Source organism: Elgaria multicarinata, chromosome 3, assembly GCF_023053635.1.
Source record: "Elgaria multicarinata webbii isolate HBS135686 ecotype San Diego chromosome 3, rElgMul1.1.pri, whole genome shotgun sequence".
Taxonomy (NCBI): domain Eukaryota; kingdom Metazoa; phylum Chordata; class Lepidosauria; order Squamata; family Anguidae; genus Elgaria; species Elgaria multicarinata.
In genome coordinates, this window is record NC_086173.1 from 18,720,273 (window position 1) to 18,747,487 (window position 27,215).

Genomic DNA, 27,215 nt, shown 5'->3' on the forward strand with positions numbered 1-27,215 from the left:
CTGAATCCTAGATGTCTGAATTCTTTGCACCCCTTTCTAAAGAATGTTTTCTCTTGCTTTAGCATTAGGAAGTGGCGGGGGGAGCAACGTCTAAACTTTTAAGACAAATATACCTATTTATCTTCCAACATGCCAGAATGCTTTGATCATAGTGTGACTAAGGGAGCAAAAAGCTGATCACAATGGATCTAATCTTAAGAAAAATTCTACTATCACAGAATTATGTCATGGAAATTACAGCATTTTCAATGCCTTGTATTCTAAGCTGCTCTTTCATTCACACAAGGGCTGTGTGTGATTCCTGCCAACCCTCTCCTCAGTCCCACATTATTCCCAATGGCCTCTCAACCCCCAGGAACAGATGTTTGGAGGGCACAGGAGGCTGGAGGCTGAGGAAAGGGGGAGATGGGAAAGCCCCGTTCCATGAACTCCGTTCTGTTCAGGGAAAGAAGACTTGGATCCCAATGTGCCTACCCAACAAAAATAAAATAAAACCTAAAAATAATTTGGAAGATCACAAAACAAATAGCTATGCCACTGAATATTGCAATAATTAGAAATTGTTCAGGCAACTAGCTCTACACAGGAAATCCTGTTTCCACCCCTGGTATTTTTGCACTTTGGATAAGAGTCTAGGCAGCCTGGTCCAGCCACAAGACCCTTTCCTTTGAATCCCCAGCACACATACAACCATAATCTTTTGGGGTCAGAGGCATGCTTCCTTTCTACTTCTGGCTCATTATTAGGCTCATATTCTGAAGGCTCCTGGTGAAGCATTAAAGAAGCACATATGGTGTGGTGGCAATGGCTGGCGGAGAGGAGGAAACACTATCTGAAGGTTTCTACATTATAAACATATTGGTTTCATACCTGGTTAGGTCATCCAGCTTCCCACACACACTGCTATTAGCCCAGAATAGAAGCTCCCATTGACACCAATGGGAGATTCCCCCCCCACTCCCCCAGAGCTAATAGTGTGAAGTGTTTTTTTGTCTGGGGCAAGAAGAGTTAAACTTTCCCTCCCTGTAGCCTCAATGAAAATGTTGGGGAGGGGAGTCCTTGCTATTAGTGAGATTTTTTTTTAAGCAACAATCCTGACATACTTCCTAGTGACATATTTTAGCCTCACATCTTGTTTGGCCCACACTCTGCCTTCTCGCTATTAACAATCAGAGAAAGACATTTTGTTGATAAGAAGATCTTTGCGGACATCTTCTACAACCCCCTGAAGAAGGCCTTGAAAAGGTACAGGCCGAAACACGTCGGGCTTTACAGTCAACAATAAAAAGTTCAGCATCCTGAGAATTCGTTTTCCCCTTCTTTTCGCTTCTTTAGATCATCCCTAAGCGTTGACCATGCTGGATAGGCACAATTTCTGCAGGGCCACAAACTGCTCACTCCTGGTTTAGACCGTTCTCTCTGCATGTCAGCTCAACTGCTGTCAAGGTCATTGTGAAAGCTCATTAAACAGGGTTTTTAAAATGACATTTTCTCTTCGATCACAAACATACATATTTGTGCATACTTAGACTTTCTCCTAAGCATGGGCATCTACAGGAATTTTTCCAGGGGTGTGGGGTGGTGTATGCAAAGCTGCAGTGCTTTGTAATTGTGTCAATCAGTTTGTGATTGTTATTCGCACACATAGCACGTGCACCTACAACACGCCTGTGCACTTTCCATCTGTGTGCACTTTGTTACTTAATGTCACATTCTATGACATTTAGAAGGCTACACAGAATAGTAGAAGGTCCTGGGAATTGAACATCGCTAATGCAGAGGAATGTTATATTCAAGAAGCACCATGGACTCCAATGAAACTTTATTTGGTGTGAGGGGAAAACCACACACACACCTAGAAACAAGAAAACCCCCCTAAATGCACAAACACATACAGATGTCCTAAGAATATCATATCTGATATTTTTTGGCATCACTGTCCTTATCATAACATTGATAACTGCCTGTAATAATTTCCTTCATCCTGAAAACATTGGTGAACACTCTCTTCCCCAGCTTGGTGCCCTCCAGTTGTTTTGAACTACAACTCTCAGCATTCTTGACTATTGCCTTACTGGCTTGAGCTGATTGGAGTTGAAGTCTAAAACATCTGGAGGGCACCACATCGGGGAAGGTGGCTCTAGAGAATAGCAGTTGAGTCTATGGGGAGAGTCTTTAGCAGTGTGAAGAGAAATGGGTATTCTTGAACAGGGTTTAGAGTTCTAGAGGAACCTGGACTATTCACTTTACTTTTCACATTGTTATCAGTGACTTGAAATGTTCTATTGGAGCAATGTTCTTTTGGAATCACATGGTTTTCCTTGAACTGCCCATTTTGTGTACAGTTGCACATTGATAACATCAGAGAACAGGTCCATCACTTCTGGTGAATCTAGTAACTGAGCAGTGACAAGGTTTGGGCAACATGTCTACCAAGTTAGGTAGACCTGGCCTCTGAGAAATTTATATACCAGGGGTGTCTTTACATTAAGGGGAAATTGCGTTGATTACCTGGGGCGTTTGTGCCTCCTGTTTTTTGGCATGGTTGCTATGGGCTGCATTACACAGGCAGAGATGGGCGACCATGTGGTTTGAATTGAATACTTCCCCCTCTAAGTGTGCTCTGTTCACTTCCATTGTGACAGTGCCATCTAGTGGTGGAAGATCCTTCTGTTTCCCAGCTATTACTACCTTAAAAGTGGTTCTTTTTATGATGAAATTTCCAATGGATGCTGCAGGACATGTCCTGGCTGTTCACTATGTTGTTTAAAAGACCCACAAACTTTTATGACTGGCCAATCACAAATGTGCAATAAATCGTTTGTTTACAGGTGCCCCAGGTCTACTCCCCTGTTGTTTCTCAATGCCTTTCCATCTGCAGTTGAAATCTTTAATTATTTCCCTAACTCCTTTCACCCCTATAATAATCCCTGGGCCAGTGACCCTTACAGGGGTGAAGGGCATGTTTAATATTGGGTGGGGGTGATCTGTTCAGCTTCCAGTCCACTCCTATTTATTTATTATTTATTTATTTAATACATTTCTATACCGCCCAATAGCCGGAGCTCTCTGGGCGGTTCACAAAAATTAAAAACATTCAAAGTATAAAACAACAGTATAAAACCATAGTATAAAATACAATATAAAAGCTCAACCAGATAAAAACAGCAGCAATGCAAAATTACAAATTTAAAACACCATGTTAAAATTTATTTATAGACTGTTAAAATGCTGGGAGAATAAAAAGATCTTCACCTGGCATCTAAAAGCATATAATGTAGGTGCCAAGCGAACCTCCTTAGGGAGCTCATTCCACAGCCGGGGTGCCACAGCAGAGAAGGCCCTCCTCCTGGTAGCCACCTGCCTCACTTCCTTTGGCAGGGGCTCGCGGAGAAGGACCCCTGAGGATGACCTTAGGGTCCGGGCAGGTACATATGGGAGGAGGCGTTCCTTCAGATAACCTGGCCCCAAGCTGTTTAGGGCTTTAAATGTTAATACCAGCACTTTGAATTGGGCCCAGACCTGGACTGGCAGCCAATGAAGCTGGAAAAGGACTGGTGTGATGTGGCCTCGTCGGCCAGTCCCTGTTAGTAAACATGCTGCCCTGTTTTGTACCAGTTGAAGTTTCCGGACCGTTTTCAAAGGCAGCCCCACGTATAACGCATTGCAGTAATCCAAATGAGAGGTGATCAGAGCATGGATAACTGTAGCTAGGCTATCTCTGTCCAGATAAGGGCGCAGCTGGTATATCAGCCTAAGCTGGTAAAAGGTGCTCTTTGCCACTGAGTTCACCTGTGCCTCAAGTGACAGTTCTGGATCCAAGAGCACCCCCAAACTACGGACCCGATCCTTCAGGGGGAGTGCAACCCCATCCAGGTCAGGGCAAACATCCCCTCGCCGGACAGATGAACCACCCGCTAACAGTACCTCCATCTTGTCTGGATTGAGTTTCAGTTTATTAGCCCTCATCCAGTCCATTACCATGCCCAGGCACTGGTTCAGAACAGCCACTGCCTCACCTGGGTTTGATGAAAAGGAAAGGCAGAGCTGGGTATCATCCGCATATTGATGACACCTCAGTCCACATCTCCGGATAACCACATCTCCTAGATTCTGCTCTGTCTAGGAGTGTACTGCAAACTGAGCAGAACACCCCCATCCAATATTAACCATCAGCTACTTTATACACTTTTTAACAAGACTGGTGTTAGAAAAATCATAATCTCCTGTCTTTGCTGCTACCTGTTTGTTTGGGGGTTGTTGGTTTTTTTTGGGGGGGGGGTAGACACACTACTGCCCAAACTCAGCTACCCTAAACTTCTGCATTTCTAATTTTTTTCCCCAATGAGGTTGCAATTACTTCCTAACAGGGAAGAACCCCAAAAGGGCTTAACACACTAAGAAGCATTAAGATACCCAGATAGTGAGTGTGTAAATCACTGCTATGACTTCATTCATTGACTAAAGACACTGAAAGCTGGGAGCAACCTAGTTTCTCACAAAATGAATGGGCAGAATAGTGGCTGCACATTTTGTTTCATATCTCTGATTCTACAGGAGCTAGAGACTTGCTTTCCCCCCTTTTTAAAATGATATCTGGGAATCTGGACATTATAGCTCATCTGAGGTGTAGCACCTGCACCCACTTGCCCATTCCTGCGGATACTCATGCACTTGAGTACAGCGAAGCCACTACCTTATTTTTGAGTGGTCCCATTTCACTTCCAAATGAATAAGCACTCAACCACTGAGTTCAATATTAGAGGGAATGATGATAGTCCACAGAGCTGATTAGGGAAAGGGAATCATTGTTAAACAACATGTAGTATGGTCTAGATATGCCCAAAGTCCCCACCTTCTGGCTCTCACTAGGACAGTCAGATTATAACATGGGCAATCCTCCTGGATGCAAGCAGGACTTGTATTTTTCACCACAGTGGGGTAGCTATAGGCCTGTGTCACTGGACCATGTAGCTACAGGCCTGCTTCACTGGATTGCAACCTGGCAAACCTTGTTCTTACTACTATTGTCTTTTCCTTTGCACTATTGATGGAAATACCAGCTGCACTTTTTAGGTTATGTTGAAATCACAATCCTTTGAAGAGGCTTGCATCTGGATCTCATAGAAGGCTCATTCAGTACAAGGCTCCCATTTCCTTGACACGGTAGCAAGATGGAACACTAACTCCATCTGGTTGAGCAGCACATTCATACAATTCACAAGAGTGTGCAGCTGTTACATTGCATACTAAAGTTAACAGCACAGTATTCTCTGTACTGCAGTTTGCAGAGAGTAGACTGTAGGGGCAGATAAAGAAGCACAGGCACTGGGAAATGAGGACAGGGTGGTCAAACAAGTCAGCAGAAGGAAGGAGTATGGTCACCATAACCCATTGACAACAGGTCACCAGCAAAATGTTTAAAACAGAGAGTGGTTCAGGATCAGGCATTTTATATATGTGTCCTGGCAATCATGAGGCCAAGCTGGGAGGAGTCAATGACAGTTTCAGAAAGTTCTGAAATGGTGGTGAAGAATGGTGAAATCAGACTATTGTTTCATAACCCCTTTGTAGTTGTAATCTTAAGCATAGCCATTGAACAGTGGGACATACGTCTGAAGAAACATACATGGGATTGCAATACAATTAAGTAACTGTGATGACCTTATTTTCTCAGTCCCTCTGCCTGATGCATCGTCTCCTGGCCAAAAGTTGTTAAAGGGCTCAACAGGTTATCGTTTCTCCTATATATTTTCTAGAAGGCAGTATCCTCCAGAGCAAGTGTGGGGAATCTCTTTCAGCCCAAGAGCCAAGTTCAGTTGCAGAGAAGCTCTGGGGACAGGGACGGGGACAGGGAACGGGCACATTCTAGCCGTCAGCAGGGTAAAAAGCAAAGTAGTGATTGAGGGAATACAAAACATAGCAGAATATTGTTGCTTAGAGCTCTTGCTGCCAGTAACTAAGCTCCAGAATGGAGAAAAACTGCACAAAAGTCAGGAAACCTCCACAAAAACCGAATGCTTGGGCAAAAGGAACATGGCTGGGAATGAAAGGAGGAGAGAGACACGGGAGGGGCAGCACCCAGGGACCATTTTGCAGGGTGCTGCTGTGCAAGAGTGAGAAAGGAAAAGGGCATGGCGTTCCTAGCCAGCTGGCATGCCAAAGGCATGGGGAATGGAGGAGGAGGCAGCTAAATTAACTTGAAGACAGCACCCCCTTTCCCCCAACATCTTCCTCCTCTGTGATGTTTGTGTGTGGCTACTTTTGACTGTGTGCATATGGTGAATTGTTATTTTTAAGCCTTCCTTGCTCCGCACAGTTGAAGGTGCGCATTCTGTCAGCTGAGTAAAAAAATAACAACCAGAGGCAGCAGCTCATCCCTTCCGCTTCTCTTGCAATCTAGTCACTGCAACGCAACATGTGGCACAAACTTGCATTAACAAAGTGACACAACTATGCTCACATGACCTTTCAATCTCCTTCTACTTCTCCTGCAATTAGAAAACTATGCACTTTTGTCTGACACTCAATTGTGTTTATAAGCCTGGTGGATACTGTGCTGTATTCATTAAACATGTGCCTCAATGGAAACTATTGCATTTTGAAGAAATACTGCCACAGAGCTGACTTATACGTGGAAAGTACTCCAGTGTAGATCTCCTCATGGACAATTTTCTAAGTCTAACAGCAGTGCCACACATCTTTACTAGGGACATCAATCTCAAGTCCTTGGCTGATGCCGCATTTGGACCAAGGGCTTTGCAAGGAGTCCTAGTTGTTGCTTTTGTACATCGCAAGTATATAGACTGAAAGAGAAAGGGAAATATATACTTATCATAAGCGCCCATTTTTTCTAGGTGTCCAGAGGGCAGTCTGTTCATCTAGTCATGAGTATTTGGTTGATCCACACTTGGACACACATGTAGGAAGGGTGGGTAGCCTCTCATAGGTATGGTCCTCACATTTCAGTTTATCATTTTCTCTTAAAAACGGTGAACATGTTTTCCCTTTAGTTATATTCACGTTGATAATGTTGAACAAGAGGGCAAAGGTTTTCCTGTTCTTCTGGTTTGGGAGGGTGTGGAGCTCTCTAAACATTTTCTTCTTCTTTAAATATATCAGAAGCAGGAAACTGATTCAAAGTTCTGAGGCTCTAGAAAGACCACAGTTGGTGTGGTTCTTAAGCAATACCACAGAAAAATAATAAGAGACAGTCAGCAAGCAACCTTTGAATTTTTAAGAGGGCCTTGAAGATGGACCTAATGGAGGACAACACACAAAGGATATTCTGGGAAGGTCAAAGAAGAGGCCTTACATTAAATCTATGCAATGAACTCCCAGAATGCTGGGTAGGAAAGGATATTTGTGATACCAGGCCCCAAGAAAGCATGACCACTACACGCCAGTAAGGCGGGTTGAGCAGGATTAGGATGAATTGGTTTAAATTACCTAGAGAAAACCCTGATTTAAATCAAGTTTGCCACTTATAGTTCTTCACATGTTTCTTAAGCAATGGTGCAAACCTAAAACATGTGAATTTACAATTCAATACAACATTTTACAAGGAAAGGGGGATGCACTTTGTACACGTTTTTCGATAACTTGATTTGTAATAATTTAGGGAATAGTATATAACATTTCCTGCGTTGTGTGAAGTTGCAGATGCAGCAGCTATACATTAGATATTATAAGAACTAAATCGCACAATCACAATATCATTTTATTAAACCATCTTAAACATTACATGAAGGTTTCACCTTGCAATTGCAGCAGTCTCCTGAGTTGCCAGCTAATGACTGCCTTATGCAAACCTCCTGAACCTGGAGGCTATGAGGGGTGGGGGAAGAGGCGAATGCAATCTTTCCTTATCCTCCTGCCCTGCATTTTTCGCTAGATGGGCTTTCTTGCCCTTTTAACCAGGGTGGATCGGAGGAGGGAAAGAGGCTGGAAAGGCCTCAAGGTAACTCAGATCTGCAGTCTTCTCTCCTCCCTGACAGCCAAAATGGGCCCTTTTCCCAATTGAGGTCAAATTCCTGACCTTGGAGAGCAGTCAGCAAGGGGCTAGAGAAGAGAGTCAGACCTCTGATTTCCTGCTCCAAGGTTGGAATGCTGTCTCCGATCTCAGATTGGGGAATCCAAAATATCCTATGGCCCCACAGAAGCAGCAGATCTGATTACCCAAAAAGTTAAGAATGATTTTTTCAGTAAGTCCCGTTGAACCCACTCAGGACAACCCAAACTCAGTGTTAGTCATGACCAACCCCGTTAGTCATGATCAAGCCCACTGAAATCAGTGGGCTTAGTTGCAACTAACACTGAGTTGGATTATTGTCCCAACTGGCGCTTGTTTAAAAACAAAACAAAACCCAGCAACAACATACAAGTGTAGAATTGGGGTTGCCTAGGGAAGCTGAATTATCCTGAGGTAACTGCCATGGATGTTTCAAAACAAGAAGCATGTATTGTATTGTGTTATATAAAATAGGAAAATGGCATCTAGCAACTTTAGTTTTCTCTTGAATCATCTTTCTGTACTGTAAACTAGGTGATAGATTCTAATCTAGGTATCAACTAAACCAGTCATAAGGATAACCTTTTTCTATTAACATTCAACATACCAAACAGCTTGGGAATTTGCTTGTTAAATCACGCTAATACTAATAGGTATATAGAGCCTTGGGAAATGATACATTGCAAAGTAAATTATTTAATTTACTATTCAGCTGATCCAGATTGTTCTTCAGACATATCCATATCTTCATCCACATCATTTACACCCAATTCTGTCTAGTCTGTGTCTTTGCACATGTGACCTTTAGTCAGAGAAACAGAAACTGAAAGCTTAGAATTTTCAAGAAGCAAGAGCTGGTGGTTAGGCAGAATAGAGCCATTTTCATGAGATGCATGAAAAACTGAAATTAACATTCATGTTTGTTTCATAGGTAATTCAATGTGTGTGACAGAATCACTCATTCATTTTTGTGAGACTGTAGGTGTAGGTCTAACGCATTTGTTATGATACTTAATTGTAACTGTTGTTTCTTTGAAAAATTAGAAGTTAGTATTTAATTTTTAAATAAATCCAACTTTTTTTTTTTAAAAAAAATCCAATTTAAATTAAAAACATATTTTTAAAATTAATAATTGATTTTTATCCACCCTTAGCAAGACATTCATGACATATACGATTCTTGATAGTATAGCTTAAAGGAAATTGTTTGCTCACTTATTAAGCCAACCGTTATGTGTGTATGTGTGAGTCTGTAGATTAGACAACTTCACACATGGATCATAGTTAAGATTTCTTGACGAGAAGCAGAGGAAAGGAGACATGAATATGGGGGGCTTCCAGTTGGACAACTCCTATTGCTACCAGTGAAAAGGCAGCTCTTCTTTCTAACCTTACTTAATATATATATTTTTCTGGTAAGCAAAAAGGTGAAACAAGCAGTGGGAAAATGGAAGGTTACAAACAGAAGATGTAATCATCCCAGCCCTGGTAAAATTCCATGAATGAGGCAGGGCAATTGGTCAATAAAACTCTAATCTGGAAGAGATATAGTCAAGGCCAATTCCCCAGGAAGAATACTTCCATAGTACCCAGACAGATTTGAAAAGAGATAATAGAAATCTATATAAATAAAAATGTAAATGTTCGTTCGAAACAGACGTTATATCTCCGAAAGTTCTTCACCGATTGCTTTGAAATTTTGACACAACGTTGCATTCGAATACGCGAGCGTTGTTATGTAACTATGTTCTATATGGGGTCAAAAGTTTGTCTTAAAATCGAAGAAATAGGCCTCCTCAAAACCAGTCCTGCTGATCATTGTGACATCACCAACCTGTAGGCCAATCCACTGCCTCTGCCTTCTCTCCTATTTGCATGTTCTCTCCTATTTGCTCTTATAGGTCATTGTGACATCGCCAACCAGTAGGCCAATCCACTGCCTCTGCCTCCTCTCCTATTTGCATGTTCTATCACAAAACTTTGCAATGGCACACGGCTTGCAGTAAAAAAATTACTGAGCAACGTCATAGAAGGAACAATCTTGACAGGACCTTTCAAAGGTGAAGATGTCCTCATTCCTCGCATTCCTATGATTCCAACAGATATGCCATTTCAATTTAAGAGATTGCAATTCCCAATTCGATTGGCGTTTGCAATCACCATCAACAAAGCTCAGGGCCAATCTTTAGAATTGTGCAGTTTAGATCTAGACACAGATTGCTTCTCACATGGACAATTATATGTTGCGTGTTCTAGAGTCAGCAAACCAGACAATCTCTATATCTACACAGACAATGGAACAACTAAAAATATTGTATATCCACAAGCATTGTGAAATTAAACATATTAGAAACATCCGCTTTGTCTTTTCTTTCTTTTCAATTTAACCAGACTGAGCCACAGCGAGCGTTGTTATGTAACTATGTTCTATATGGGGTCAAAAGTTTGTCTTAAAATCGAAGAAATAGGCCTCCTCAAAACCAGTCCTGCTGATCATTGTGACATCGCCAACCAGTAGGCCAATCCACTGCCTCTGCCTTCTCTCCTATTTGCATGTTCTCTCCTATTTGCTCTTCTAGGTCATTGTGACATCGCCAACCAGTAGGCCAATCCAAGCATTGTGAAATTAAACATATTAGAAACATCCGCTTTGTCTTTTCTTTCTTTTCAATTTAACCAGACTGAGCCACAGCAACGCGTGGCAGGGTACAGCTAGTTATGAATAAAAACTGTTTGGATTGTGGAAATAAAAGTTTGAGGCTGAAGGAAGAAGCAGAGAGTTGCTCCATAACAGGGATGATATGGCTCTGAACTAGAGTTGCCCATCCCATCATAGTGTCATAAATATGAGGTCTGTTCCATTCCTATGAGGGAAAGAGAAGAAGGAACACTGTCACCATGATGAAAGAACAGATGTTCTATCAGATGTGATTCTTGAAGTGCCATCTAGCAAATGCAGTGAGTGAAATCTAAACAACCCACTACTGAAAATCTATGGAAACCAAGGCAACTGAGGCTGCAGCTATAGGCCCAGTTTCTGGTTCCACTCTGAGTGGTTCTGCAAGGTATACAATACGGACAAGCACTGTTAAGACAGCTAGGCAGTTGCATATGCTGGACAGACACCAATAAGATAGGCAGGCAGACTCACCTCATGCACAGACATGTGTAAGTGCACATAGTGCCTGATAATCAATGCCAAGTTGTCTGCTGAGACACGAGATCATACAAATTTGCTGCAATTTGGACAGACTGGTTCCTCAGCTCCAACCTATTGACTTAATTGTAACTGTTATTTCTTTGAAAAATTAGAAGTTAGTATACTGATGACTAAATAAATAAATAAATAAATAAATCCAACACTCAGATAAGTTCATAGGGTGTAATTTCTGTTGAAATGAAAGAACAGTACTATATTCACCATTAGGCACATTCATGCAGACAGGCACTGACAAAGTCAGTGAACTGGTTTTTTAAAAAACACAACTATGTAAAAACTGGTAGAGTCTTCTTGAAGGCAAACCGAAAAGAGGTTTGGGTGAAATGGAAAAGTACAGCCAACAGTCCTGAAGTAGTATGCAGAGTCTAGACTCCACAGTGTGACATGAAGAGCTAATGGAGTAGTAGCTGCCTGAGAACGACGGCAGCACTTTTAAAATTGCCCAAGGGTGTAAACTGAGGATTGCCTTTGAAGTGCCAGGTAACATCTTGACCCGATCCTTATCACATGTGAGAAAAGACTTCATTTTTTCCATCTGAGAAAACATGCTCAGGATTGCTCTGCTAACGGCTAGAAACCCAACATTTTCCACAAAAGCAAAAACAAGGGCAGAGATTAAATGGGAACTGTCAGTATTAAATAGGGAGCGTCGGGCATATGAAAAATTGTCAGATTCGGGCTGCATTTTATTTATTTATTATTTTTCTTAGTGTGATGCGAGGTCAAGGACAAGAGGAAATTATGCTTTCAAACTGCCAACTCATTCCCGTTCCTCTTTACTGGGAAGTCAGTTCAACTGAAAGCCTGTATCTCTTGGATTTCATTTTTCTTTTCCTTTCGGCTGCACGGTTTACAAATTTCTGTGCGTGACAACACGCATACACAAAAGCATACACAAACTTTCTAGAATTAATCATTAGCAAGCAGACTTGTCATAACCGCAGCCTTGAGTGCGCCGGCAAACTTCGGCAACAAATACTTCGCGCCGAGTTGTGTTAAGCCACGAACGTGCTGAGGGACAGTGCAAATAAGGCCAGGGAGGAGGCCCTCCAAGTCGCTGGGTGGGACCTAGAAAAGCTCCAGAACTTCCCATTGGGCTGAATGTGCGTTACTCAATAGGAGAGAGAGCGCCATAGGACACTCTGGCTCCGCCCCCAACCCCCTCCCCCGCACCCTCTCCCGTGAGATGAAAACTTTCAGGCGGCCTTAGTGGCTGGAGGGAAATAAAAAAAAGCTCAAGATGGCGGAAAATTTAAAAGGTGAGTGAAAACGGAAAGCGCGCGCCGGACTTGTGGCGCGAGGCGGGCTTGGAGGCTGTTGGCGTGCGTGTGGGGCAGCGGTTGAGAGCCGGTCGGTGTCGAGAGGGCGAGAGTCCCAATTAGCAGCCAGCGCCGCGTTCTTAGCGGCGCGAGGCTGAGGCGGAGGCGGCAGCCCGCGACGACCGTTACGGGGCGGAGAGGGGAGCGCGCGCGCGAGCGAGCCAGCCGGACTGCGTGGCGTGGTCGTGGTCCGCTGCGCGCTGAGAGCGGGAAAGGAGTGACGCGGATCCGGGGAGAGAGAGGGAGAAGTGTGGGGATTGGGAATGGGAATGGCGATGAATAACTTATGAGGGGAAACGGGCTCGCCCTCCCCCCACTCCAAGAAAATAACTTTTTCACCTTTTGCCTACAATGACTGTTAAATTGTTTCTCTGCAAGTGCCTCTTTCTTTGGCAAAGGAGCCTCCCTTTTCTCCTCGTTCTGTCTCGTCACCTTTCTGCAAAATCTCCCATCTTTTACTGGGCCCCGTGGGTGCTTCGACCATGTGCTCACCTCTCCTATCCCTGGAAAAGCCATGTCACACTTAACGCTCCCCCACTTCCCGTTGGAAAGGCCCTTGCTTTTAGGGGTGAACCCTATGGCTGATTTATGACATCCCTCACATGATTGTCTGGACGAGGCCATTAATGCTGCTCAGACCCTCGGCCTGTCAAATTCCCAATGTAGCCCCTGGAGGAACCATTCCAACCACGTATTTGTTTAATTAAAGCATATTTACTCTGCTTTTGGCCAAAAAGGATCCCAGCGTGGTTTACTGAACAACAACAACATTGTAATAGTTTACAATATAAAAGTGTGGATTTTGGTGGAACTTGGTGTGTGTGTGGGGGGGAGGTGATCTCGAAGGGGTGGGGAGAAAGTACATCGCTAGATGGTTGTACTTCAACTCCCAGCATTCTTGACCATTGACCATGCTGTTAGGAGCTTCTGGGAGTTGAAGTTTAAAACATCTGGAGGATGTTTAACACCTGATCTAGAGGATGTAGAAATGCAAGTGCTGAGAGTGACCAGTTCTAATCTCTGTAAAATTATCATGAATGCATGATCTCAAAGGTCCACATCAAATGTTGACATCTGTCTGTCACGGAGCAGAAAAAGACTGTGAGTTTGACACCACCTGGAGATGTTTAGATTATTAAATTTTCTTAATAATCACAGTGATTATTATACTTATATGCACCAGTTTTTCAGTGGGGAAAATAAAACCCACATAGATGTTTAAAACTACTTTTATTCTCCTGCGTCATCCTCCCTGATTGCTCAGCCCACAATTTTGGTTTGATAATTCCAGTAATCAGTTATTAGGATTATAAGAGATCTTGGGGTTGTGGTGGACAGATCGATGAAAATGACAACCCAGGGTGTGGCCGCTGTAAAGAAGGCAAACTCAATGTTAGACATTATTAGAAAAGGAATTGAGAATAAAACTGCCAGTATCATATTGCATTTATATAAATCTATGGTGCGACCACATTTAGAACACTGTGTATAGTTCTGGTCATCACACCTAAAAAAGGATATTATAAAGCTGGAAAAAGTGCAGAAAGGGGCAATTTAAAGATTAAGGGGCTGGAGCATCTCACCTATGAGGGAGGGGTACAACAGCTGGGATAGTATAACTTGGAAAAAAGGAGGCTAAAGGGAGACATGATAGAGGTGTACAAAATTATGCATGGTGCCCTCTCCCATAATACTAGAATCTGGGGACATCCCATGAAACTGATTGGTGGGAGATTCAGGACAAATAAAAGGAAATACTTCTTCACACAGCACATAGTTAAACTATGGAATTCACTATCACCAATTTGGATGGCTTTAAAAGGGAGTTGGATAAATTCCTGGAGGAGAAGGCTATCAATGGCTACTAGCCCTGATGCTTATGTGCTATCTTCAGTATCTGAGGCAGTAAGCCTATAAGCACCAGTTGCTGGAACATGGATGGGAGGGTGCTGCTGCACCATGTCCTGCTTTGTTAGAACCTGTCTGACTGCTGGTTGGCCGCTGTATGAAGAGAGTGCTGGACAAGGTGGACCCTGGTCTGATCCAGCAGGGCATTCCTTAGTTTTGAAATACATGAAATTTATATATGCTTTTGGTATAGTGCTTGCTAAGCTTTTTCTTTTTTAGGATGCAATCCTACAACTTCCAACATTCCCTAGCCAGCCATGCCTAGGATTTTGCCTTTAATCTGGGCTAAAGTGTCAGTAGGCCATCTCAGCATAATGGCTCTGGTGAGGAGTGGGGACATCTCAGCATAAGGCGAGGTGGCTGAATTTAATGACCTGTGATGTGGCTTCAGTATATTGATGTTAAACTTTCCTTCAGAGTAGAACAATAAAAGTTTGTAATTGCTCAGCCTACCTGTTAATTATTGAAAATACAATGGTCATTTCCTTATAGTTTATTTCTGTTGCATCAGATTTTATAGACTTCCAGAGCCCAAGGGCTCAGGGGAGGTAATAATATGCCAATCAAAAATCACAATGACTTTCTCATTTTCATTCACATGCATTTGCTGCTAATCTAGTGCTTTCAGCTTTATATGTTTAAAAGGAATGAAGATTCTGCAGATGAAAGGCAATACGAGCAAACTAGTTACCTAGGGTCTTTGCTAAATTTCATAGGGAACAATCCTATGCCCCCTAGACATCATCTGAAAGACATAATATAGTTTGGATTCCTGGATCCAAAATATATTATGGATCCAGGAATAGGGAGTCAGAAATAGGGAGCCCTTATAGCCAGTGTGGCGAGAACTGTACCAGCTACCTCTCTGTGCACGCAAAACAAAGCATGGAGATAGGTGAAAAGGGGCATGTTGGTGAGTGGGAAGGGGAGGAGACTGGGCTGCGGGGATCCAAACTATCCCGCTTTTCCCAGCCTCCTTCCCTCCCCCTTCCAGAAGCCTTCCTTAGATGGGTAGCTAAAATGTAGCCCGGGTAGCTAAAATGCAGAGCAGGAGGCACAATGCACCTCCTACTCCACACTTGTAGGCGTGGCCGTGAAATGGGTAGATATTGCAGCATATTTATTGACTCTATGTCCTTTTCAACTGAACCATCTTCACTGGGATCTGAGAGATATGCTCTGCTTAATGTGTCTGCCATTACCAGGTGCTTGCCTGGATGATATTGGATCTGTACATCATACTTTTGCAATCTCATCAACATCCTTTGAAGCCTCTTTGGGGCACTCAATAATGGTTTCCGCACAATGGTTTCCAGTGGCTTGTGGTCAGATTGGACATGTACTGTCTGTCCAAAAGTGAGCTGGTGGAAGCGTTCCATCCCAAAAAGGACAGCTAACAATTCTTTTTCAATTTGTTCATAACCTCTCTCTGTTTCTGACAGTGCTCTACTGGCAAAAGCAATTGGTTGTTGTTTTTGTAAAAGGGCCACTCCAAGCCCCTTTTGTGAGGCATCACATTGTAGGACTAGCTGTTCTCCTGGGCTGTAGTACTTCAGTACAGGGGTCTTGGATATAGTATCCTTAATTTTATGAAATGCTTGCTGATGACTCTCTGACCATTCCCATTCTACTTCTTTGTGTGTCAACTGTCTGAGTGGCTCACAGTCAGCTGCTAACCCTTTACAAAACTTCGCCAGGTAGTTTACCATGCCTAAGAATCGTTGCACACCTTTCACATCCTCAGGTCGTGGCATCTCTCGGATTGCCTTAACTTTTCCAGGGTCCACCTTCAACCCATCTGCAGTCACCTCCTACTCTACATAAGCTTCCAAGTTCTGAGGCATATGGGTATCCAGTATGGATCTGATAGGATTATGCCATTTATTACTGATATACGTAGGATTTGATTATCTAACTCCAGATTCCTTTAGACTAGAAAGATGCAAAAGAAATCCACTACTAAACTTATATTAACATATGAAGCTGCCTTAGCTCAGTATTATCTTTTGTTCATCTAGCTCAGTATTATCTCTTGACTGGCAGTGGTTTTCCAGGGTCTCAGACAGTCTGACTTACAAATGCCAGGTATTGAACCTGTGACCTGCTTGTGAAGCAGGTATTCTACCACAGAACCATGGCCCTCCCAGGATATTATTAATTTATCTGTGAACTGTAGGAAGAAGTACTTGGGTCTAATAACTAATGAGGAACAATGAGGTCCTTTATGCCAGTCTTCCTGTCACAACTGCTACTTAGTTCCCAGTTTCTTGTATTCCACCAACAGCCAGGCAATCTGCCTGGGACAGCAGGAGAAAACCCCTTTCATTGTCCTGTTCTGACAGTTGCTTTCCCTGATTGATTCTCGTTCCTTTAAGGTGTAATCTTATCAATTGTCCCCTTGGTGATCAGAAGCCCCTGAACTCGGAGGCATCTGATCCAGTTTAGGACCTCCTTGTCCTCCTGGATGTTTTAGCCTGTCTAACGATGGCATGTCTGATGGGTTGGGAAGGAGGCTGGAAAAGGCTTGAGATATATTGTATCCTGGCCTCTCTAGTCTCCTCCCCTCCCACCGGATTGCCCCCTTTCCTCCTCCTCGTGCTCAGTCGCTTTTCTGACCTCAGAGGGAAGCTGGCACAGTTCTTTGTGTATCGGCTGTGAGGGGGTGGGGGAGAAGGGTCCGATCTCAGACTCCCTTTTGCGAGATCAGAATGCTATCTCTGACCTTGGAAGGAGGAATCTGAATAATCCTATGGGCCTGGGACAAATGCCCAGGAACCAAAGGGATGGCCTCTAACTCTCCTGCTTACTATGTTAAATCTTTATCTTTCAACTGTAAAGCTGAGGGAAAGGGCTTTGTTATTTTTGAGTTTTACACAGTACCTTGAAATTGTAGATGTTTTGTAAATAACTAGTAAACACTTTGCACATTTTTAATAGCCCTTAATTTGTTACAGAAAAAACTTCAACCAAGGTTACATAGCTGTAAGAGTTGAATACATTCTGCCTGCCCTGTAGAGTGAAGGCATGGCCACTGCCATGGTATATCTCTATAGCCCCCTGGAGGAAGGGTCTGCCCACTTCATTTCCCTGAAAAGGAGCTCCGCACAATGGGGGGGGGGGAAGCCATATAACTGTTCCTCAGACTATGCCTAATCCCCTGGCTTCAGACTGTTATTAACTGCAAAGCTATGTGCTGGTTGGACTAGATGGCTTTATAGGCTCCTTCCACTCAACTATTCTATGATTCTGTGGTTAGGGACATCTAACCTAGTGACCAAAGTTGATACTGCAGGCTTCAAAAGAGAACATAAGAAGTGCCATGCTGGATCAGACTGAGGGTCCATCTAGTCAAACACTCTGTTCACACAGTGGCCAACCAGCTGTAGATCAGGGAAGCACAAGCAGGACATGGTGCAACAGCACCCTCCCACCCATGTTCCCCAGCAACTGGTGTAAATAGGCTTACTGCCTTGGATACTGGAGGTAGCACATGGCCATCAGGCCCCAATCGCGCCCAAGTGTCCTCTCCCTCTGAGCAGAGCCCGGTCAGCTCCTTGGTATACACCTGAGCTGAGGGCAATGAAGCAAGAGGGGAGATGGATAGAACGCAGGTGGTGGAAAACTCATGCTGAGTCTGATCGAACACGGATTAGAGCTCACTATCAAGCCTACTCTGGCAGTGAGGATGGCAAAGAGACAGTTCTTTTCCACCAGCATTGTATCTTCTCAGTGTCGTTTGGCGGAGCTTTTCTGGGTGGTTCGTGGCCTGTTACACTCTGGGCCAGGGTGTGAGATGGTTGAAACCTTGGTAGCACGCTGTGATGAGTTTGCACAGCACTTTGAAGATAAAGTCACTCAGAATTGTCTTGAATTGGCCACCACACTTAATGCAGTTCCACTAATAGAGCGTTCAGAGCGCCGTCTAGGCCAGTTTTATTGGATGAGTTTCAGTTATTGAGGCTTGAGGATGTGGACAAGGTGCTTGGCCAAGTCCAGTCGACCACCTGTGTGCCTGACCCTTGCCCTTCATGGCTTATTACATCAAATAAGGAGGGGATCGCCGGCTGGGTCCAGGAGGTTGTAAATGTCTCCTTGAGAGAGGGAGTGGTGCCAGCCTCTTTAAAAGAGGCGGTAATTAGACCACTCCTGAAAGAGCCAAAGCTGGACCGGGAAGATGTTAAAAACTATAGGCCGGTGGCGAACACCCCCTTCCTGGGCAAGGTGCTTGAGCGGGTGGTTGCAGGACAACTCCAGGCACTCTTGAATGAAACGGATTATCTAGATCCATTTCAATCGGGTTTCAGGCCTGGTTTTGGAATGGAAACTGCCTTGGTCGCCCTGTGGGATGACCTTTGCCGGGAGAGACAGGGGGAGTGCGACCCTATTGGTTCTCCTGGACCTCTCAGCGGCTTTCGATACCATTGACCATGGTATCCTTCTGGATAGGTTGTCTGAGCTGGGAGTTGAAGGTACTGCATTGCAGTGGTTCTGCTCCTACTTGGATGGCCGATTCCAGAAGGTGGTGCTGGGAGATTATTGCTCTGTGCCGTTGTACCTATGCCATGGGGTTCCATAGAGCTCTATTTTATCCCCTATGCTTTCAACATATACATGAAACCACTGGGGGAGGTTATCCAGAGATGTGGACTGAGGTGTCATCAATATGCGGATGATACCCAACTCTACCTTTCCTTTCATCAAACCCAGGTGTGGCAGTGGCTGTTCTGAACCAGTGCCTGGGCACGGTAATGGACTGGATGAGGGCTAATAAACTGAGATTCAGTCCAGACAAGATGGAGGTACTGTTAGCGGGTGGTTCATCTGTCTAGTGAGGTGATGTTTGCCCAGTCCTGGACGGGGTTGCACTCTCCTTAAAGGATCGGGTCCATAGTTTGGGGGTGCTCTTGGATCCAGAATTGTCACTTGAGGCACAGGTGAACTCAGTGGCAAAGAGCACCTTTTATCAGCTCAGGTTGATATACCTACTATGCCCTTATCTGGACAGAGATAGCCTAGCTACAGTTATCCATGCTCTGATAACCACTCGTTTGGATTACTGCAATGCGTTATACATGGGGCTGCCTTTGAAAATGATCCGGAAACTTCAGCTGGTACAAAACAGGGCAGTCCGCCTACTAACAGGGACTGGCCGGCGAGACTACATTATGCCAGTCCTTTTACAACTTCATTGGCTGCCAGTCCAGGTCCGGGCCCGATTCAAAGTGCTGGTATTAACATTCAAAGCCCTAAACGGTTTGGGGCCAGGTTATTTGAAGGAATGCCTCTTCCCATATGTACCTGCCCGAACCTTAAGATCATCTACAGGGGGCCTTCTTCGTGAGCCCCTGCCAAAGGAAGTGAGGCAGGTGGATACTAGGAGGAGGGCTTTCTCCACTGTGGCACCCCGGCTGTGGAATGAGCTCCCCAGAGAGGTTCGCTTGGCGCCTACACTGTACTCCTTTCGTTGCCAGCTGAAGACCTTTTTATTCTTTCAGTATTTTAACACTTAATTTTAACTTAAATTTAAATTTTATTCTTCTAATTCTGTATTTTAATCTTACATCAATTTCTGCTGCGTGGTTTTATCCTGGTTGTGTTTTTTATACTGTATTTTGTATTTGTGTTTTTAGACTGTTGGTTGCTTTATTATGGTTTTAATTTTTGTGAACCACCCAGAGAGCTTCGGCTATTGAGCGGTATAAAAATGTAATAAATAATAAATAAATAGTACCCATTGATAGCAATCTCCTGCAGGAATTTATGCAACCCCCTTTTAATTGGTGTCCATCACTACAACTTGTGGTAGTGAATTCCATAATTTAACTGTGCACTGTGTGCAGAAGTCCTTCCTTTTATTTGTCCTGAATCTCCCATTAATCAGCTTTGTGGGATGACCCCGGGTTCTAGTATTTTGAGAGAGGAAGAACCTATTACTACCTTCGTTGTTGTTAAGGCAAAAGGTATATTTTGTCTAACAATGCACATGTGCCTTTATCACCTGTAGCCTGCTCTGTTTGTTGCAAGGCATCTTGGTCTCAGCTCCAAGATCAGTGCCGTTTGGAGAAGGTGTGCTGCCCAGCCTTAGGCATTACAAGAAAAAACCTCTGTGATTTTGAAGTGGAGTATCTGTGTGACTACAAGAAAGTCCGGGTGAGTGCCTCAGGCTTCCTTCAGTGTTAGTATTACTTTCTTTTATACAACTTCTCATTGACCTTCCCCAGCTCTTAGTTGACAAAGGTCACGTATTGAAATTTTTATTAGTTGACATTTCCCCCTTCTTTCTGCTTTAGGTCCATTACTTTTACCCAGGATTTGCTTAATTGGATAATCTTCCTTTCTGTGGATAGAGGCCTACAGTTGCCACAAAATCAATGCTTGTAGAAGGCGTTGATGCAGAGTTGCTAAAAACCATGTGGGATTCCTGGGTTCTGTCCTCGGTTTTGGTAGGCTGGAGGATAATGGATTACTGGGAGATAGCATTTTCTGGGGTCTATTTTCTGTTCTGGGAAAGAAATGATGTTTCAGTCTGACATTATGCATGGTTACCTTTTATTCAGGATGAGGAATACTACCTGGTGAAGTGGCGGGGTTATCCCGATTCACAGAACACCTGGGAGCCCAGAAAGAACCTGCGCTGTATCAGTATACTCAAACAGTTCCACCGGGACCTAGAGCAGGCATTGATCTGGCGAGGATGCAAGCTCAGAAAAAATATGCGTTTGCTTGACCAAGGCGTCTCCAACTACCTAGTGCAGAAGGCCAAACAGCGGCGGGCTTTGCGGCATTGGGAGTATGAGCTCAATGCCAAGCGCAACCACAAGGGATGCATTGTGGTAGAGAATGAGGTGGACTTGGATGGGCCTCCCCGGGACTTTGTCTACATTAATGAGTACAAGGTTGGGGAGGGCATCACTCTCAACCAGGTGGCTGTGGGCTGTGAGTGCTTGGACTGTCTGTCGGAAGCAGCTGGAGGTTGCTGTCCTGGCGCCTCCCACCATAAATTTGCCTATAATGAGCTGGGCCAAGTGAAGATCAAGGCTGGCATGCCCATCTACGAGTGCAATTCTCGCTGCAGCTGTGGGATTGACTGCCCCAACCGAGTGGTGCAGAAAGGCATTCGTTACGACCTCTGCATTTTCCGGACAGACAATGGGCGTGGCTGGGGTGTGCGTACACTGGAGAAGATCCGCAAGAACAGCTTTGTCATGGAGTATGTGGGAGAGGTAGGATGAGCAGATGTTATGATCCAGGGTGCAGAAGGAAAGAAAAAATAAAGCTGCTCTAAACTATAAAACAGAGTTAGACAAACTTGTGCCATCCAGATATTTTGGACTACAACTCCCCACAATCCCTGGCCATATTGGCTGAGTTATTGGAATTGTAGTCCAAAAACGTTTGGTGGGCACCACATTGCCTACCCCTTGTATAAGAGGTGAAGTAGTAATGTCATGTATGTATGTGACATGGGCCAGCAGTGAGGTTCGGGTAGAATTTAACCTCAGACTAATGAAAGAGACAGAGTTGTTAAGGATCTTAGAAACATTTAGGTTGCAATTCTATATCTACTTACTTCAGTAGGACTTATTTCAAGAAGTTATATATAGGATTGCACTTCTTATTTATTTAGTGGATTTGTATCCTGCTTTTCAACCTAAATCCTCAAAGCGACTCACAGCATTAATGAAATATAATGAATACATTAAAAGCCTAATGAAAAACAACAATTAACTTAACAATTAACTTAAGAAAAACAACAATTAGGATTAATGGGATTAAACAATGAACATACTGACCAAGGGTAGAATCTGGTGCTGCGCTACCATTAATGTAAAAAGCTGGAAAACCTGTCAGTCCTGCAAGCACTATTGGTGCTGTGCTTGAGATAGTTTATGCTGACACAATGTTATTTACATTAGGTTGTAGTGCAGCATTGGAAACTGCCCCAGTAATCCCTAAAACTTGTTACTAGTAATTTACAAAACATGAGACAATATCCTTTTCTCTTTTGCTCTGCTCTGGCTAAATTCTAACTCTAGTTTTTTAAGTCTCACTAATTCAGATTGACTATAATGGATGCCAACTGCTTGGAATACTCCTGCCAATCATAAGCAGCTCTTCACCTGCATTCTAAAGGGTTAGACCGGTGGTTCCCAAACTTTTTCAGGTAACCGCCCCCTTGGTTCCACAAAATCATGCCCAGTGCCCCCTACCCTGCACTATAAAAATCATTATTCGTAATAGCGGTTTTCAACGACCCACTAAGGAAGATAACAACAATAAAATTCAAAACAGTAACAATTGAATATTTATTCAAAATCCAATTACATTCTTTTTAGTTTATTCAATTAAACATAATTGATGAACTTGATCCAGTGACGAACTTGAACCAGACTATCAAAGTCTGATAGTTATTTAGCAAGAATATTAGATAGCACATTTAGTAACTAGGATAGGGTACCTCACTATTCTGTAAATTCTTAATGTGATGGATGGGCTTGATGAAGTGATACCAGTTTCCCAATGTCTGGTTTAATTAAAGTCACATAACATGAGTCTTAAATCACCACATTTATTAATCTGGAGTTGATTTCTTTGCTTGGAGAGAAGTAGGCAGACCACACTAAAACCACATTCCACCTAGTATGATGTTGGAAATGCAACCAGGGGCTTCTGAACCACTCTCCATAGTGCAGGATAGCAATCAGAAATTTCCTTCTGTAACCAAAACTCCTGGAACGATTTCTTAAACTTTGGCTTCAGCTCAATGTCATTTTGTAGCTCAATTGGCCCCTTTAAATGGGAAGCACTTGCTGAGGGAGGGAGCGAATGCCTCTGTTTTGCAGCCGGCATGGCGGGGCACACCAAGCAGGGTATGTCTCTTCATTAGCGTTTTGGTGCTTTTGAAACATTTCAACACACCGTTAAAAGGACTCTTCTTAAACGGTATTGATACATTTGTGGATTCTTCCCCTATATGGCTTGGGACCAAACCCATAAAAATGTCTCTGGGTTTTAAGACCTTCTGGAGAGGCCCTTCTCGGAAAAGACCACCTTGAGTGCCCCCCTGCCACCCACTTGCCTCTTAACGCCCCCCCATGCAAACCCACTGCCCCCAAGGGGGCAGTACCGCCCACTTTGGGAACCACTGGGTTAGACAGTACATACGTACACACAAAACAGAGAGCAATTTGATATATGCCAGTTAATGTGGGCATAATGAAATAGACCAGTACATTGCATGAGGCAAGGCCCAATTAAGATGGAGGAGTCTCAATATAAACATATATGTTCATATAAGGCCAGTTGAGGGTACTTTGATCATGGGCAAGAGCGATATTCCTTAAGATACCTGGGTGTGCAGGAACTGATCCATCTGTGGAGATCTGAAACATGACAAAAATTCTCCTGAGGATTATGTTGTGAGACTAGTAAAAGAATGAAGTTGTGGAATGAAAATATTGTCTAGCCTTGTCTTTTGGTTTTGCCCAACAGTTAGAAGCAAGTCCTTTGAATTTCAAGAGCAATACAAATGGGGAATGGTACCTGGCCTCCTTGTTAATTTGAGCAGTGGAAGTAGCTGGATAGCTCCAGAAAGAAAGGAAAAGTTTTTGTGCAGATCTTGCAGTCCTGATTCACACATCGTGACAGCAAATTGTGGGTAAATTAATTCATGATTTGCCGGGTCATGTGCCACTTTTGCCGTGCATAAACAACCTCCGATTGCCTCGATCAGAGGTTGCGGAGGTGATATGCAAACCCAGACCACTGGGTTGTTTAGGGGCTAAACAACCCAGCGGTTAGCCCAACAATAAACCATCGGGTTTAACAACCAATAAATATTCTCCCTGAAGTCTAAATTGTCTTCCCCCCCTTTTGTCAGACTATTGCTGATCAGTCCAAAAGTTACTGCATCTAAGTTTAAAGTGAGAGATTTTTTCCATTGTCAGGTTTACATAGCATTTTTGTGGCATCCAAAAGACAAGAACATTAAGGAGGATATTTCATTTTGGTCATGGATTATCCTATAACGCACCAAAATAACGCATTCTGGAGTATGCATTGGTCAGGGGACTAAAGGCTGCTGGTTGTGTGTGTAGTAACAATCTACTGTAATTCACCTTGAGGATCATTCAGTTGAAAGGCAGGACTTACATTTTCTAAATAAACAAATATAAACAAAGAAGTCATAAAAGGACAAAGCCCGACTGATATTCTCTAACGTGTGGAGTAGAAAGAACACAACCTGCTTGGCACAATGAGAGCTTCACTGCAGTGGAGAGATATTTTGGAGCCACCTAATGGACATGTGTGACAAGGAGAGGCTTAGGAGGATCAAGATTCCACAAGAGAGGTGGGCCAACATAGATTTATTTTAATTTATTCAATTATTTTAGAAATCAACTTTTAGTCATCTTGAACTTCAAATATTATTTGCAAATCAAATATCTGCCATGATGGGAATAGTTTTAGGAAGGTAGGTGAACATATCTGCTGTGAGAATTTAGGATTGATTGAGCTTTTGAATTTAATTGAACTACAGTACTAAGATAATAGAATATATAGAGAAGGGTGTACGAAGCATAGCAGTAGAAGATCATTTGGATGGGGGAAATGGGAGCCAGAAATACAGGGACTTGGAAAGTCACTCCTTTTCTGTAATGCTTACTTTTCCATGTCTCTCCCAGATCATCACATCGGAGGAAGCTGAACGACGGGGTCAGATCTATGATCGGCAGGGTGCTACTTACCTCTTTGACCTGGACTATGTAGAGGATGTATACACAGTGGATGCTGCTTACTATGGCAACATTTCACACTTTGTCAACCACAGTGTGAGTGTGATAGCCATATCTTCAACATAGCTTTTCATCTAGGGCTTATCTTACTTGCCTCTCAATTCCTGTGTTTTCTGCTTCCAGTGTAACCCAAACCTACAGGTGTACAATGTCTTCATTGAGAATTTGGATGAGCGGCTGCCACGCATTGCCTTCTTTGCTACTCGGCCTATCCGTGCTGGTGAGGAACTCACTTTTGACTACAACATGCAAGGTAAGAAGGGGAGTTGTAGAGTAATTTAGGAGGATGTTGCGAGTTATTGCAGATTGACACAGTGCACTTGGAGGTGGGCAGGGATCCTATTTTAAACCATTACAAATTCCAGTTACATTTCCTCTGTGACTTATAGTTGTAAGGTGACCTTGGTTTCTTCTCTTCTTTTAAGGTTGTGATAGCTAAGAGTTAGAGGAGCAGGGAATTGTTAAAAGTTTAGCCTGATGTGCCAATATGTAGCCCTCTTGTCCGGTGGGGAGCATTGACTAGGGTGCTACAAAGTAAGAGCTTCTGGCTCCAGTTTTGATTACCCTGCCTATAAACACCTTAAATAATATACAAATCTCTTCAACAGTGGACCCAGTAAATGCAGAAAGCACAAGGATGGACTCTAATTTTGGCCTAGTGGGAGGCCTGGCTGGCTCACCGAAGAAGCGGATGCGAATTGAATGTAAATGTGGCACAGAGTCCTGCCGGAAATACCTCTTCTAGTTCCTCACTAGTTTTGCTTGGGAAGATGTCTGGTCAGGCTTGAATTGGAAGCCAAGGACAAGTTGGCAGTTGCTGAATGATTGCAGTCAGAGGGTAAGAGTCAGGAACTTACCTGCTTGAAAAGCAAACTACCAGGACTATGAACTGCAACATTTCCTATGCTACCCAGCCCCACTTAGTTGCTTCTCACTGCCAAATTCTTATGGCAGCCGGTGGGGGGACTCTTTGGTAGGCAGGAAGGTGGTTTGACATCAAACTTGCTGCTGAGAAGCTAGCTGAAAAGACCACAGCATGGAACAGAACTCCCATCTTAAGTCTGTGCATGTCTTATCAGAACCTCAGTTCCAGCTTCTTCGTATTTTAAAGGCTTGCTTGCAAGTGCAGTGAGGCGGAGAACACTGGGTAATTTCTTTTCGTCAGTGTGTGGTTTTCTAAGGGATAGAAGTCTTGCTTTTTAATAAGAAGCATTTCTTAGCTTCTTTATGGATAGGTGGGAAAACACAGTCATTTGTTGTTGGGTTTCTTTAATGGATTTGCCTGTACACAGACTCTGTGTATTACCTCAATGTGCCATATGACTGCTGTCCATCTCTACATATTCATCAAACCTCCTCTCAGTGAGGGTGGGAGAGAGGCCCATGTAATCTGTACTTGAAATCGCACTTAATACTCATCATGGAGTGAAGCCCTATGCAAACTGAAAAGCCACATCACCTCTTTTAACAAGTACGTTTTAAAAAAGAAATGTTTTTTAAAATATATTTTTAGAAATGGGTTGGGGCAAAGAAGCTAGCTTCTGGAAATAGCTGTATTTTGGAAGCTATTATGAAGTTTTTGAATTATGACTGATAAACTGAATTAGATGGTTGGATTCCTTATTTTGTTTGTGGCATCTTATACTTTTTACTTTAAAAACAAAAAATCTCAGCTGACTTCAGTGATGTAGAGAATAGGAATTAGAAACCACTTTAGTGTTACAAACTTGGCCAAACAAGTCATACCAGATCTCCAGATCCATTTACTTATGGATTCCTGCAGTAACCCTTAGAACTACAGAAAGGGATTTAGTAGTTGCAAGTGGGCATACACTAGATTTGGCACACAGAAATGAGGCTTTTAAGATCAGTTGTTTCTGGTATCCATTTCCCTTGTAATTATAGCACATTTCATAAACTGTCTAAGTCGTAATACACGTTGAACTTGAACTACAGATTTC

General features: G+C 43.3%; 1 protein-coding gene across 1 annotated transcript; it reads left to right on the forward strand.

The window, feature by feature from the left end:
* The first annotated feature begins 12,405 nt into the window (after positions 1 to 12,405).
* SUV39H1 (SUV39H1 histone lysine methyltransferase) lies at positions 12,406 to 27,071 on the forward strand. The gene is made up of 6 exons (XM_063123085.1): positions 12,406 to 12,490; positions 20,463 to 20,608; positions 21,016 to 21,681; positions 25,144 to 25,290; positions 25,378 to 25,507; positions 25,863 to 27,071. Exons 1-6 carry the CDS (start codon positions 12,472 to 12,474, stop codon positions 25,997 to 25,999), a joined length of 1,245 nt encoding a protein of 414 aa, XP_062979155.1. The 5' UTR covers positions 12,406 to 12,471; the 3' UTR covers positions 26,000 to 27,071.
* The last annotated feature ends 144 nt before the right edge of the window (positions 27,072 to 27,215 follow it).

Bases quoted from the DNA above. Each gene is read 5' to 3' on its own strand.
- SUV39H1 (XM_063123085.1), top strand. The intron at 21,682-25,143 runs GTAGGATGAGCA...TGTCTCTCCCAG, and splicing joins TCATGGAGTATGTGGGAGAG to ATCATCACATCGGAGGAAGC. The intron at 25,508-25,862 runs GTAAGAAGGGGA...TCTCTTCAACAG, and splicing joins TTTTGACTACAACATGCAAG to TGGACCCAGTAAATGCAGAA.